Genomic DNA, 15,718 nt, shown 5'->3' with positions numbered 1-15,718 from the left:
TTTCAATAGAAGCCTCCTCCGAGACGGCCTGCACACAAGGAGGCCATCAGTGGTCACTTTGCGACTCCAGTCCGCGCACACACTATCCGCCTAGCTTTACCACTGCAAGGCTTCCCCCCAACGTGCCCATACAGCGCTGTGCTGTGTATGCCACGACTGGGGACCGTGCAGCCGTTCACAATTTGGAAACTTCCAGCAGCACCAGTCACGCGCTGAGCGTTTACTGCAAATTGGCTAAATATTATTGAATAGAGGCAATGACTGGACATCACACCAACAATGCTTCCACTTGTTGCTGGCACACATCTGTTCTTGGGTGGAATGAACCAAGCCTTTTTAACTGCCCTTTAAGCATTGCTGCCAGTTGCTCAGTGACAGTACAATTTACTAACTGAAGTGAAATTGGGCCGATTGAAATCCTTCATTATGCCAGAAGCAACAGTCTTGCATTGTAGCGAGTAAAGATGATTATGTGGCATTGGCTGAGGGACAAATGGAGCAGTTATTACGAAAAGGCTAAAAATATTCCCTCAACATCATTTGAGGTTACCCTCCAATTGGGCTGGCGTGCGAGATGATCCATTCGTTTCCATCAACAACAACAAATTGCATTTATATAGCGCCTTTCATATCGTGAGGATGTTCCGAGGCACTGGGCAATAAGATTTGTTATGAATAAGATAACAAAAGGCAAAACACCCTCCTGGTTGTCGACTTAGGGCTCTGAAGTCTTAAAATTTAACAGTGCGAATTTTAGAAAACAATTTGATTCGATCATAATTTGGAAGCCGGATTTCAGTAGTGCGTTTTTTTTTTAAAAAAACTTCTTCTGAAATGAGATGGATTCATTACCAAAAGAAGTTTCTAAATTACTAAAAAGGCAAAGACCACAGTCATCAGATGGGGTGTTTCGCCCACAAAATATACAGTCAATTGACTTCACAGTATATTCTGTGGAGCGCTTTGCGACGTCTCAAAGATGTGAAAAGGCGCTAAATCAAACGCAAGGATTATTATTATGGATGAACACTGACCAAACTAGACCCTTTCGGGTAGGTTCCAGTAGGAACAGAAGCTCACACGCGCCTTTCACACAGCCTAACGTCTCAAAGAGAGCTTCAGAGGGACCATAGGCATCGGACTCGCTGTCCCCATAGAGTCACAGAAAGAGTTAAGTACAGGAGAAAATTGTCCTTTGACTACCTCTCCAACAGAAGCAGGAGCTGCTGCACACGTTCAAAACATGACTCCGGATTCGCCAGCTTGCCCAAGGAAATTAGTTTAGCACTGACCCATAAATCCAGGCCGTCTTTGTTTTAACAAGTGAGGGACCTTTGGCTGCTTTTATGGCAGAGCCCCAACCACAAAGAGTCTCAGGTTTTAACTGAAATCATAATGATTATGCAGACGGAAATTAAATATTGTATCAGTGGAGGAAATTTTCATAACTGAAACCTTTTGAGGCCAATTCCAGCTCTCTCTGCCAACATTGCTCACTAATGTTTTGCCCACAGATGGGGCTTTTTTTTGGTTGATTATCAGATTAATCAGATCAAGATGCCCAGGGAATATGAGCCTATGCATCAGGTTGCATAATGCTGAAACACAACTATTGCCCAAAGATTTGATGTTAATGGCAAGGTCATTAACATCAAAGCAATATCTTGACCTCGATGGAAAAATATTTTGTTTTTTATGTGTATGAAAAAAAACATTTTTCAAAATCGCCACACAGGGAAAAAACCTTGGTGAATAAAAAGATTTGGAATAATGCAAGATCTAATGTTGGAGAAAAACGCAGTTTGAGGTTCCTGCTTTGCAATGAAATTGCTACTGTTATGTTAGAAAATGGGGTTTTACTTGATGGGGACGGGGGGCATTTTTTCGAAGATAAATATGGTATTCACAGGTCTTCAGGCACTAGGGTCTTAAAAGGGTGGGAATAACCAGTAACCCCTGAACCTCTGTTTCCCATTCACAACCCAGGCAAACTGCGACAAGGTGCAAACTAACTCCCAAAAACTGATCTCACTAGACGGTGAGGATGACGGGGCAGCTTGTGAAGATATTTAGGCAGCAAAGTCAAAGGGACTTCAGCTGGCAACAGTTTCAGCCCCGTCGAAGGACTGGAGCGTGTGAAAGTACAGTCCTGCTCAAGTCAAAACCAGATAGGATCACTGGTTGATATCACAAATAGCTTTATAAAACAAAAGCTTAATAAAGTCACATTAAATCCTATTTGAGGCAAGATTGTGACGAATGCGACAACTGCACATTCATCCTCTGGATTTTGAGGGGAAAAAACCTTTTATAGAGTCACCCCTTTTTATTTCCTTCCCTCTTATTCCCAACACTGCTTTACACTGCTGGTAACAGTTTACCACAGACCACAGCAAAAGCAATGAAGTAATGTGTCCATCTCTCTCGCTCAAGCACACTATAGCTCAGCTTTGCCTACGTGCTGATCTTAAATATGAACTCGCAACAAAACTGAGGGTATGTGATAATAACAGAAGTCGCTGGAAACAAGCATTCCAGGCGACTTCTCCGTTTTTATTTCAGATTTCCAGCATCTGCAGTATTTTGGTTTTGAGGGTAAGTAACATTACTGAATACTTCTGCTCATTTCTTTAGATATAAAATCTATTAAAAAAAAGTTTTAAAAAAAAACCACATAGCTGTTCCCTAATGAGCAATAATAGCCTGGCTCCTTTTCACTTCTGGTCAGGTCATGGGTTAAATTCAACGAGCTAATAAGGTTGGATTGCTAAGTAGTGTACTTGGAACAAAAAAAATTAGCCAGAATTGGCCCGTTGTAACTTCCCACAGAGGATCATAAAGTTAAATAGGTGAGTGTATTCTTGCACAAAGATCACACTCTCAGCACTGGTGCTTCCAGCAAACCGCGTCAAGTGCCAACACCAACATAGCCAGGCTTTATTTGGAAACGAGTGTCAACGTGTGTGGCCTCCAGGCCCTGGAACGCACAGCAACATTGCCCTCCCTGGCAGCTCAGCGCTGTGGCACCGGTTCCGATACAGCACTCAGCTCGGAGGAACCCTTGCACATCCCTCAAACAACCGGGGCAACGAGAGACGTGGTTAGCCCACCTCTGCCAAATCAGTCTCTCTAAAATATTCATTGGACTCATCAAAGGAACCGTTTAGTGCAGAACCATCGTGCCCTTGGATCAGCCAGTTGAAATGGAAATGGCTCTGTTCAGAAGGGGTTAGCTGCCGGGTCACTTTAAATAAATATTGCAGTGGCCAGCTGCATTCTGCACTCGTCCCAAGGTGTTCGGCGATTGGAGTATTCTCAGTCTAGCGCTCAGGAAGGAGACTAGGTTCAGACTTTGTATTTTCATCCCAGTTTTTTCTCTCCCTCCTCCTCCTCCTCATTCCCCTCCACTATATTCTAATGAACACACGGAGCAGTCTTGGCCGATAAGAAGCAGGCAAGTGGGCAACAGTTTCACTGCTAAGGTGCAATATTCTGCTTTATATGGTCAGAGTTGGGTGGTGCAGGGAAAGGGGAATATGTCCTCATCTGTTTCTACCAGTTTTCTTTCAACAGTCGGGTTCCCTCTCTTTTAACCGACTGAGCAGTAACATGGGAGAGACATCAAAGTCTGAACTGAAAATCTAAAATGTTGCTCTAAGAGATAAGAATACATGGAGACCCATCTCAGCCTTTAAACTCTCAGTCACAAAATAAACAAAATAAGTTCCACTCTAGTGTTCCAATCGATATATTCTTCTTCCTCCTTCTACACAATCTGTATCAAACATACTTCAGTAAATTAAGAATTTGTGAAACTAACATAACCCAAGAGGCGATTTAAATCCTGATTGATTTAAGGTCTAGGGTCTTTAGCAGGTGAACAGAACAAACGGCAGGTCTTTTTTCCGAGGGGCCAGTTATGTGAGAATCCAGTGAGGGACCAATCATCACTTACCCGTCTCGGCAGCTGGACACTTGCGGATGGTGAAGATTTGCCCGAGGTCATCCTCGTCCTCCGGCAATCCCTTTTGGAGCCGCTGTAGCTTGCGGAGACTCTCGCTGCGTTGGTGTTTCATGGAGCGGACATGCTGGATCAGGTTGAGCTTGGCCTTGGTAGAGTAGGTGCACAGTGAACAATGGTAATAACATGCCTCAGTCTCCACCATGCTGTCATGTTGCTGCAAGTGCTAAAAAAAGGAAAAAAAAGACCCAAATTTAAACAGCGGCAGAATACGCGTAGTACAATATTACTAAAACACAATTGATCAACCATTTGAGGAATACTTTAACTGTTTGTTACAATTTCTTTTACTGCGTTTCAACTCTTCCTTTTTATTTTTTCTAAAGAAACACTTGGGGACATAGCATACTATTCCTAGTGTCTGCCTGGTGAAGGACGGCAGCCAATTTACATACAGCAATGTCTTACAAACAGCCATGAATGAATGACCAAAGCAGTGGACTCATTGGAGTGTCAGCCTATACTACATGAGTTCAAAGTCCTGACGTGGGGCTTGAACCCACAGCCTTCTGACTTGGGGGTGATAATGCTATCAACTGAGCCTGGCCGACACCTGATATCCTTCAATTAAAAGGAGGAAAAGGAGGGAGGGAAAAGTGGTAGATGGTTCTGCCATCACCTTCAAGTCCTCAACGCCGAAAATCTATTTCAACTTGTTATTGACCACAAACCTCAGCTCCTTCTACACAACACTAATTCAAAGGCTCTTCAGTCATACCATTTGCAAGATGCAAATTCCAATCTAGGACACATGACAATTTGACGCAAATAAATCCTTTAGAAGAGGCCAATGCTCAGTTTATTCATATACAACAGCTGAGAACTGAATGTTACTAGACAACATACTGTACAAATTAGCACAGAAATTTAATTTGGATTATTAACTGAAAATAAGTGCTCCGCATTAGCGTGCATACTAAAATAAGACAATTTTTTTTTGAACATTTTACTACCAAAAGGAGTCCTGTAGCTCAGTGGTTAGAGCACTCGCTTTGCAAGTGAGAGACCTGAGTTCAATCCCAGACAGGGCGAAACCTTGGGCAAGTTTCCTTACTCCACACAGAGCCTAATAATAATCCCTCCAAAAAAAACCAAAAACAATAATAAATTGGTCATTTTCAATCTACGACTGTTTGTGGGACATTGCTGTGCGCAATTGGCTGCCGCGTTCGCCCACAAATATACAGTCAATTCACTTTACAGTGTGTTCTGTGAAGCGCTTTGGGACGTCCTCCCGACGTGAAAAGCGCTATATCAAATGCAAGGATTATTTATTATTATAAAAGGCAATGTCTTGCATTACTGTGGCTCATAAATATTGTAAACATTTAAAAACAAGGACAAACCACGTATCAGCCACAACCAAATTTACCACCGATCCTTTTGTTTTAAGTAATAGTTCAGCAGCTCCACATGTGAGACAATAATGGTGTTATCAAGTTACAAAGGCAGCAACAGGGACAGATACAGAAAACTGGCAAAGATGTGGAATGCATCAGACTCTTTCCAAGACTACATCTCTGGTCACCTTGGTACCTTGACACTGCTAACAGTCATGGTTTGCTGAGTCTGTATTAATGGTTAAAATAGTGGACTCGGAATCGGTAAGCTATTGGTAAGCTAGTTGTTGGGGTACATTGGATCACTAGTGAACAACATCATTGTTGCGTGGGATGGGAGAAATATTCCCATTGATATATGGGAGAATATTTGGGTTTGAACCAATTTTCGGGGGAAAAGCTTTCTTCTCTGGATTGTGGTCAAAATCCCTGGCTGCAGTAAATTTACTAAACCTGGGGAGGGGGGCGAGTGGTGGTGAAAAATCCCTTGTTTTCACTTCAGGGTGGGCCAAAAATCCAACACCAAATATCAGAACCAGACATGAAAAAAAATTGCACTTCTTTTCTCAATAACTAAGGGAACAACAATTTCCATTTTTATAGCCACTTTCAAGCCGACAAGACAGAGACAAATTCTTGACACAGCACAACTGACTGAGAACCCGAGTCGGGGGAGAGTCAACTGTAGTCGAAAACCCGGTTGAAAAGATAGGCCTTTAAGGTGGATTTTGAACCCGGGGAGGTAGGGATGGAGATGGCAAGACAGGAGGGTTGGGGGCTCCAGAGAGCAACAACAGAATGGCTGAAAGCTTGTCCACCGATGGTGGATTGGACCGGGGACATGAAGCAAACACATGATTGGCTAATTGCATTAAAAGACAGTAAATTGAAATTTAGCTCATCCTGTATATTTTCAGAATTACTCACAGCTGGCTAATCAGCCTAAATATTTTTATTCTTGGGCTTCCACATAAACTGCCAGTTTTAAAGTATTACGCAGTCAAGGACAGTGCTTAATTTTACTACTATGTTTTTTTTAAAAAAAGGGCTAGTTTAACAGTTTCTGCTTTGATCTTACACATCTATACCAGTGTTCATTAGCAATTACCCACTATAGTATCTCATAAACATCAAGCTTATAGCTTGCTTGAGCCTTAAGACAGGCTTCAGTATCCCCTTGAGGTTCATACAATGCTGATACGCAGCAGTGAAGAAACCAAACTAAATGCGTTCGATCTGTTCGGGGCAGTGGGTAAAAACAAGACTCTTTTTATGTTGGGGCCCAACGTGTAATTGATGTTAGATTCGGCTTCAGAAATTACCATGAAAGGATTGTTTAAAAGAGTTCTTTTATTCATTCGCCCAATGGTGGTAATTGTGAACTACAAGCTATCTGGCGTTGCACAAGCCTTACCATTGTGTATGTTGGGCTCACACCCAGCAACTCCTTAATGTATATTTGCTCAGTGTGAAAAAAGACATACCACTGCAAGCAGTCAAAGCAAATCGAAGGCAGATATTTTTGCAGGTGGTGACCCCTTGCCTATCGTTTGATGACTGGGAGCGTTTCGTGTATATGTGGAGTCACAAACAGTTTGTTTCCATAGGACTAAGATACACAGCAATATATACTCCAGTTTGCTAAATCAATGGAGACCCAAAACTTTCTCATGGTCTCGATAATATTTTGTGCAGTTTTTTGGGAATAACAATTCCATCTTAATTCCAGCCTTAGATAGCCTACAAGTACAGTCACTGCACCTTACAAAAACTTTAGGAAGTGTGTTGAGGTATTAGACTTTTTTAGAGGCTGTAGCAAACGGGGAAAGGATTGTTATTTATTATTTGCAAGTTTTATGCAGTTGTCTTTTAAAAAAAGAACAGTGGGAAAGCAGCTTCCAAATCAATATTGATTCCCTAAAAAATTCTACACTGTATTAAATCTTGAGACTCAGATCACGAGAGAGTCTGGGGCTCTGGACTACACCATGCTATTCCCAATGGTATAAACATTTTAAAATAAAGCGCAGTTACGGTTCTCTGCTATCTCTTCTTACCCAGCGCACTGTTTCCAGCTTGCCATAAGTTACCCGTATAGAGGAAGGCGTGAGTTGTAACAAACATTTTTGGAACAATTAATTCAATCCTTCCATGCAGTCAAAAGAAATGCCTGAGAAATATAAAATATAGAAGCACACAAAATAGATTAAAATATCATTACCAAATTCGAGGTCTCAATGCTTCCTCTCTTCAAACAGACATAATTATTCTAACAGTTCCCACTAAATCCCTAATGCAATCGTAATACATTCTTTCTTTATGATTCCCTTAACTGATGTTGCTTTCTTCCTCCCAACATCAAATATTCTTACACGGCTGGGTTTAAATCTGCAGTAACATTTCTTTTGGACTGGGACAAAGGCTGATCAATTCACTTTCTCATTTTACAGACACTACCTAACCCACATTTCAAGCCAATGGATTTTTTTTTGTCCTTTGTTTTCTTGCTGGGGTTGATGCATTAATAGCACAAGCAAGATGATATCATGTGCGTTGTGTAATTTGTTTTTTTTGAGGGGGGGGGGGGGGAGAAGGAAGGGAGGTGGTTGCTGCTGAGATTCGAAATGAAAGCTGCAAGATATTTTGTTTGTGGGACACTGCTGTGTGCCATTGGCTGCCGCATTTCAACCACAACATACACGGTCAATCCACTTTACAATATATTCTGTGAAGCACTTTGAGACGTCTCAATGACGTGATATGGTGCTATATCAAATGCAAAGATTATTATTATTGTTAAGATGTTGTGTCAACATCAAAGCACGAGTGAAGACTTTTTAACCCTAACCCTTATTTCTTTAAAAAAGTCAATTTCCACCGCACATAGCATAAAGATCATACCCTTTTTTTATCCATACCCTTCTTTACGGTATTCCTACTGCAACATACACAGAAGACCTTGAGACTTCTCAGCTATCCACTGGGACTCACAAGCCGTCAAAGGTTACTTCCACACGCTATTCAAGTAAAATTTTAATTCAAAGATAGCAAATGTAATTTGTTTGTACGTTTTCCCCCCCACCCTAATAATTATAACGTAATCATCAGGGATCAAAATGTATTAAATTAAGCTCACTTCAAGTGCTTTTCTTAACCCACAGAGTACTGACACCTCATTTCTGCACCCAGGCATTCAGTGCAATAAGGCAACCATTTCTGAACTTATTCACAGAAGGCCAGCCTTCAATTAACTTTAATTTCTAGTCTGATTACTTTTATTCTCATTCCAGCTTCCTTTTTTTTATTATGGTAACTACCTTATCTCAGTAATGGATTTATTCGACTACAGGAAAACTGCTATCAAAGCATTCAGCCTGTCCAAAAACTGGCAGCTAAAGACAGATGGTTTCTAGATACAGATTATGTCCCCATAAAAAAAATCACTGCAGTTATGTGGACCGGGGAGGCACAGTGTGTTAGAAGCGAAGCCAGTCATTCACCTTTGGGACCTTGGTTTGAATCCAGCCTAGACAAAAGGGGGCGAAAGGTCTCCTCTCTCCAAAGGCCTTTATGGTTACAGGTGAAGTAAGTGCTGGCAATCTAAATGCAATTCCCCCCGGATCCTGGCCCACCACACAAAACTGCCCTGGACTTGACATTAATTAGAACTAATTCTGCAATCGCACTCCCAAAGTCCAAAAATAAGGAAAGAGTGATGAATCAAAATGTCGCTCTGGTGCTGTGTGTGAGCTGGTCTTTAAGCTTGTAATTGAAGTGCTTTGTTGAAATAACAATGAAGTCAAGGATGACCCACTATAATGCTGGATCTCGTTCAGGTTGGGTTTTGGAAAGAGAAATGCAGGCACTCTTATACGCTATTTAGGGAACACCACGCAGAACTCAGTTACCCTGCTGCTATTTACAATATTACATGGGCTTCAGCAATTAAGACAGAACCTCAATGCAATCCTTTTGTCTCGAGAATTGCTATTAATTTTTCATTGGTAATTAGCTGCCTGTTAAGGCATGATTCATCAGAACAGGACCAACGCCTCACTGAAGGATGGCACCTCCAACAGTGCCATGTCCATTAACACCACTCTAGGGGCACTATTAGGTTCAAGCTCCAGTCTCTTAGTTGCGGATGGAATTCACAAATGGCTAGTTCAGAAGGAGTTCATTATCCAGATTTATTCATGTTCTTGCAGAGATTATTACTAAGCATATATAAACCCCCACCCGCCACCCCCCCCCCACCACACTCACAAAAGAACCATTTTTTAAATGAGGTCTGAATTCACTAATGTAAAGAAGAAGTAAATGTGGCCTGAACGCGACTGTGGTGAACTCTCATAAATATCTAATCATCCAAATGCACTGAGCCCTCTGCAAATTCAGTCACATTTTCTGTTTCCCTCAGTTTAATTTTAAGTTTAAAGTTTAAAGCAGTTTCATGAAAAAGCACATAACAGAATAATAAGTCAATCTCATAACACTCAGTTAGTATCAGCCAGCACTGTCTGACAATTTACTGTTGTCTTGAAATCGCTTCACACTAACTGTCGTCCACCTTTTCATCTCCCAAAAGCTCCCTTTGGAGACACAACTGAGCTTTGACTAGTATTGGCTTTGGGCAAAATCAGGCTGTAAATATATCAAAGCTGAAATGCTCGGAAATAATGGGAGTAAAAGAATAGAGTACGTGTTTACAAAACTGCATTTTTAGCCCCACTGCGCCTGAACGTACCGTGTTGTGTTCGAACAATCAATATTCATCGATATAAAATTGAACAAAGAGCTTCTTAAATCATCCTTGATAAAGCACATTTATTTCGGAGCTATGCTTGGAGCTCAGAGCTGGGTTTGTTCTGAAGTCGAGAGGAGATGGTGTTAATGAAAAGCAAGGTTTTGCTCGCTTTTGTCCTACTGCCTGGAATGTGGCAGCTTTGAATTTTATTTAGTGCAATCCCATTCATTTCTGATGAGACAACAGCTACTTGTTATTGTCAAATCCTCGAGCACTCCTGTTTCCTTTTTACACAAGCCTCTGACAAATGGATCTGCTTGATTTGTCATTTTCTCATCACTCAACGTAAAAACATGCTATGGTGGAAGTTTACGGTTTGCAAGCCAATAACGCTGCTTAGTATTTGGGGAATTATCCCAATTTATTGATTGTTTTTGATGGTGCAAGACCTCTGAGGAAGCAGTATTTACAACTGAGAAGCAATGGCTCACAAATCACCAACTGACATGAAAATAATTGACAAGTCCACCACTTTAGTACTCTCTCAATGGACAGCGCTAGGGGTGGAGGGGGAAAGGGGGGGGGGGGGGGGGGTTGGGGGGGTGGGGAAGTAATGTTTTTATAAGCAAGTAGTCATCAATACACAGAATCTACAGCCTCCTTGACTTCTTTGCTCCTCTTTTAAGCACTGCACGCATCGTCTCAGAACAGCACTTTTCGATGCACCAAGACAATAGGACAAAAGGATATAGGTTTAGAGTTACAGAAGGCAATTTCAAGATAGAAACCTTCACTCAGAAGGTAATTCACGACTGGAACAAGTTAGCAGATTGGGTGATTGAGGCCAGGACATGGGACTCGCTTTAAAATTAAACAACCGTTTGATACCATAGTGGGAAGATTAAAACATCTGATTAAAACAGTTTAATTGTAGATACTGAGAAGAACAATCTCACTCAAATGTAAGGATTACTGTCATTATATTATAATAAATGTACAACAACTTGCATTTGTACAGTACCCTTCACTGTAATCACCCTGAGTTGAATTCCACGTGCACCACACATACTTTGGAAAAGCTTACAAAGTATTTGTCTGAAATTACAATGTTCTGCAATGTTGTGTAACCTTGACCACCAATACCATTAGTTATATAATTTAATACATTCTTCTCGCAAAACAAAAGTATGCATTTACCCTAAACAAAGGACAACAAAATAGGATGATTTGAGTAATCTTATATCATTTAATTGAATTGCATTCTTTTCAGGTATTTGCTTAAATGAAATTTTCAGCCAATTCTATGATAATTTTGTCATTTTGTGTTTCTGAAATCCTATTAAGGTAATTTTATCAGGTTATTTGCCACACTAAGTGTTACTGGAAAAGTCAAAAAAAGTGGACATTAGTAATGTAACTCCAGACCCTCCACGCGGATTTTGCTATTACGTTTTGGCAAATGTTTTTTAAAATAATGCTTACAAAAAACGAGAGGATTTTTATAATCTTTTATGTCAGAAATTTTCTGCAATGCGATTATAATAATAATATTCCTTGCATTTGATATAGCGCCTTAGCACATCGTTAAGACGTCTCAAAGCGCTTCACGGAATATATTGTACTGTGAATTGACTTATATATTTCGTGGGTGAAATATTGATCTCAATAACCTGTAGCAGTTAACCATCTTCCCCCCACCAACACACACACACTTGCGCGCGCAATGGAGTTGTATGGTTCCCAAGCCTTGCCAATCAACACCTTATACTCTCCGAAATTAGATAAGAAAGGTGCATCTCTCCAGGAAGAGACCATACATTCCATTCCAGAACCAGGGAAATTTGCATGTGTAGGTGGCATACACATGTGGAAATCTCAGTCTGTTTTGGATACTCTTTAAGCCCAGTGATCAGTTTCCTCATGTGTCAGACATCTGGTTGACCAATTTTTTTTCTTTGCATTTCAAGCCTTCAAAAGGCAAATCCTGAAGAAAAGGGAAGTCTCGGTCTGACTTACTTTCGTCCACAAACGTGCAGTCAATTCACTTTACAGCATATTCTGTGAAGTGCTTTGAGATGTCTAGAAGACGTGAAAAGCGCTACATTAAATGCAAGGATTATTATTATTATTACTGATACCCGAATTCCCTCACTCATATTTACAACTAACAACCCTTCAGCTGAAAATATGCAACAGTTCTATTAGAGTTTCCTAGGGCAGGAGTAGGTGGGTGGGTGAGTTTAACGTGTGAGGCAATACTGGGCTGTTCAACCTGTGCAGTGCCCCTCTGTAGTCTAGGATATCTGTAAAGCTCCCTCCGTAGGCATTGCTCTCATATTTATTATAGAGTCATGTTTGCTGGCCTCCAGTGATAACCTGTAATATGTAATCTCACACTCACTCGCACGGGGATATAAAGAATGGCTCTGCTCTCACCTTAAACTGTCCCCAACTGTATATGTTCAACCAACCAACCACCTATTCAGTCAGGATATTTAGACTGATCGTCTGACGCTTGAAACAAAGCCAAATGCTAATAAGACTAATCCATTAGAAATGAACCATTAAAACTTCTGTCTATAGGTCAAGTGGCTGCACTGTTCAACCACAGAGTGCTATAGTACACAGTTATCTGACAGATCTAATATTTTATTCCCCATTGTACTGCCAGTGCCATACGAAACTAGAGTCTAAACTGTCTCAATAGGTGCCACTGAATCACATGCTGCTCTCTCAGAAAAGACGGAATAAAGCCCGGAGTGTTTTCTCTAGGGCGAAATATTGTCGATGCTTTTATGGTGATAAATTGTTGCATCCACACTGACAGTACACTGTAATGACTGGCTGATCTGACCGCATTCGTCGAAGGCAAGTTCTGACAGATTAGCTCGCCTGCCACATTGCCAGGCTAGCTTTATACAGGATAAAGGGAACCTTCTCCCCTGTTTCCCCAAAACACCATGTCAACGACACATTAACATTCAATACATTGACACCCGCTGAAGGGAAACGCGAGGATCACTAAATGAGCGAATGGGTAATGTGCGGGTCACATTTTTGTGTTCATCAGTGGCTTTCCTTGTTGTCCTGAGCAGGTTGGCTTACTCTGAGGATGAGAATGTCTACCAGCTTAGCCAGCTTGACACGCACAATGCACTCCCAACAACTCTCCCAGAGAGCCTTTCATTCTCCTTTGCGGCATCTACCTTTGGAGCTAACAGGTGTGGCCACACTCTTCTGTCACAACCGCAGTCACTGAGCTAAGCTGCCCTCAGGTGACTGATTGACAGCTCTGAAGGTAAATGCACATTCAGATCACTGTGTCTCAGTCAATAAATGAAATTACAAGCCAATTTAGAAAAGTTTGGGTAACGACTTTGGAATTATAGACACTGTGGGACAGTAAGTCATTCAGGTTTAACTACAACTGTCGAGTACTACAACACCGGTGAGTGTAAAGTCATTCATGGGGATTTTGAGCTGCTTTTTATGATCCAATTTTAGCTACCTGATATATCAAAAGTGCTTTGAGATGCTGCAACAGTCAGCTGACCCCTTCCAGCACAGACCATCCCTGGGATATGTGTGCTGCCTTTCATCACTCAAAATATGAAGCGTTCTGAGCATTCGGAAAGTTTCAGCCACCGAGTGCGTTGGCCTTGCACTTTGCCTTGGTTGCTTTTGACCAGGGTGTGGAAGCGGGGGGAGAAATCTGCCCCCGGGTTCCACTCCCGAACATGTGCACGTGTGGATGTCAAACAAAGGACAGGATCAGGCTCCCTGATGCCCTCCACGGCTGAATTGCCTCCAGATATTAACCCTCTAGGCCCACACTTGAAGAATGGCCATTCGGAAGAAATATCATCACGTTGCCACTAATGTAACTGTGCCCAGGGTGACAGGAACAGCAAAGGGGGAGGTGGGGGGGGGGGGGAAGAAGGGATGATAATATTGGAATTAAAAAAAAACATTGGGAATAATATTTTTCAAAAAAACAAAAACACACGACGTTACTAAAGAAACCGCTGCTGAAATATGAAGCCTCCCCCCTTGATAGACAGCCAACGTCACAAACAATAAGCAGACGTTTCGAGCAGGTCTGTGTGAGCCTGGGCGAGAATTCCTGCCAACATACGGAGACAACATCCTGTTATCACGTGCAAGAAAAATATATAACTGGAATCGGTATATCCATTGTACAAAGACAGGCATCTCGCTTCTCTATCAGACTGTGACCAAACAGCTTTGCCCAAAGGGAGCTGAGAGTCGTTTTAGAAACAAGTTCAGTTCTAGGATCTGGGAGGCTCCGACTGGGAAGATAATTAGGAAGAATATCCTTCACCTCTCCTCTCCTCCCCCACCACACACACACACCAAAGCACATCCTCTCTCTCTCAAATGGCCCCAGCTATAAATTCCATGCATCACCTTTGCTCGCTCACAGCTCAGCACTGCACAGCGGGGATACAATGTGCAATCAGTTTTATTTCCATATGGGCAGGGGTCAAGCATGTAGCATCCACCGGTTTGGCCGGAGCTTCAACGGGTCCCGCTGTTCCTCACGGGCCTCAGGAAATTCCACAGAGCTCGCAGGTGTGAGGAACAATGCGCGGGGCTGAGCCAAAGCACAGGCTTTTTTTTTACAGACTGCTCTACATGGGAGCCCTACAGGCTGCTCGCTCCAACATGACGCTTTCATTAAGGAGCCTGAATTCATTTCAGTCGCAAGGTTAAAACTGATTTATCCTCTGCTGACTTCTTCAGACTGTATACAAAAGAGGGAATGTCTACTGAGCGCTCACAGCTTCAGATAGAAGCATCCGGGGCCTGCAATTCAACCTACTCCCAGCCCTCACGACCGGTTTTGTCTTAAAATCCCTCAGTTTAACCTTAAGTCTCGGAAGTGGGTCCTTTACAGGGAAATACGGCGATTTGAAGGCAAAATGGTCTTATAGGCTAAGACGAGGTGGAATGTAGGGCCTGCTCTCCCACAAAGCCGCAGCAGATTGCCACCCATTGTGACTGTATTCCAGGTTTTGGTATTTTATGCCTCATTTGAACATCTGATATTTAATATTTGATTGAACGCTTGGCTGTGCTGAGCTGCGATGTGAGCGAGCAAAGGTAACCAACAGAATTGATAGTCAGGAACCATTTGAGAGACAAAGTAATTGAGGGAGGATGGGCTTTGGCGGTGAGCTGAGTTGAAGGATATTCTGATATTTCGATACGCTGATATTCTAAGATAAGGAATCAGATTCAGGAAGATTCCCTTCTCGTAGTCTGTGGATGCTGAGGGAAGCTCTCTGAGACACTTCCCTGTGTGAAGTTGCTGTTGTTCGCCCCATCACTAGCCTCCACGAGATCAGTTAACCAAACACAGACCGAATTAGCACAGCATTGGGACTCACTGCAGCTCCATTTAGATTCAGTCTAAACCACACTGTCAGTATCTGATGGGGAGAGGGGGAATGGTTGGAAGGTAAGGAGTCGGGAAAATGTACCATGGGATCTGTTGTGTAAGGCAGGCGCCTGGTGGGGTTGGGCATTTGGCTCTGTGTGGGGACCCGCTGGAACCTCTCGGCTTCATCTCAAACGCAACTGGCAAGG

General features: G+C 42.2%; 1 protein-coding gene across 1 annotated transcript in view; it reads right to left on the bottom strand.

The window, feature by feature from the left end:
* The window catches only part of zfhx3 (zinc finger homeobox 3), a 172,158-nt gene that overhangs the window by 94,110 nt on the left and 62,330 nt on the right, over window positions 1-15,718 (bottom strand). Inside the window, exon 3 of the mRNA XM_007889284.2 lies at window positions 3,956-4,187. Coding sequence (XP_007887475.1) covers window positions 3,956-4,187 — 232 coding nt within the window. The remainder of the gene's footprint in view (window positions 1-3,955; window positions 4,188-15,718) is intronic.

This window comes from Callorhinchus milii, unplaced genomic scaffold (genome assembly GCF_018977255.1).
Source record: "Callorhinchus milii isolate IMCB2004 unplaced genomic scaffold, IMCB_Cmil_1.0 Scaffold14, whole genome shotgun sequence".
In the NCBI taxonomy this organism is placed as follows: Eukaryota; Metazoa; Chordata; class Chondrichthyes; order Chimaeriformes; family Callorhinchidae; genus Callorhinchus; species Callorhinchus milii.
The sequence above is the reverse complement of the archived record's forward strand: the minus strand, read 5'-3'. Positions and strand labels throughout refer to the sequence as shown.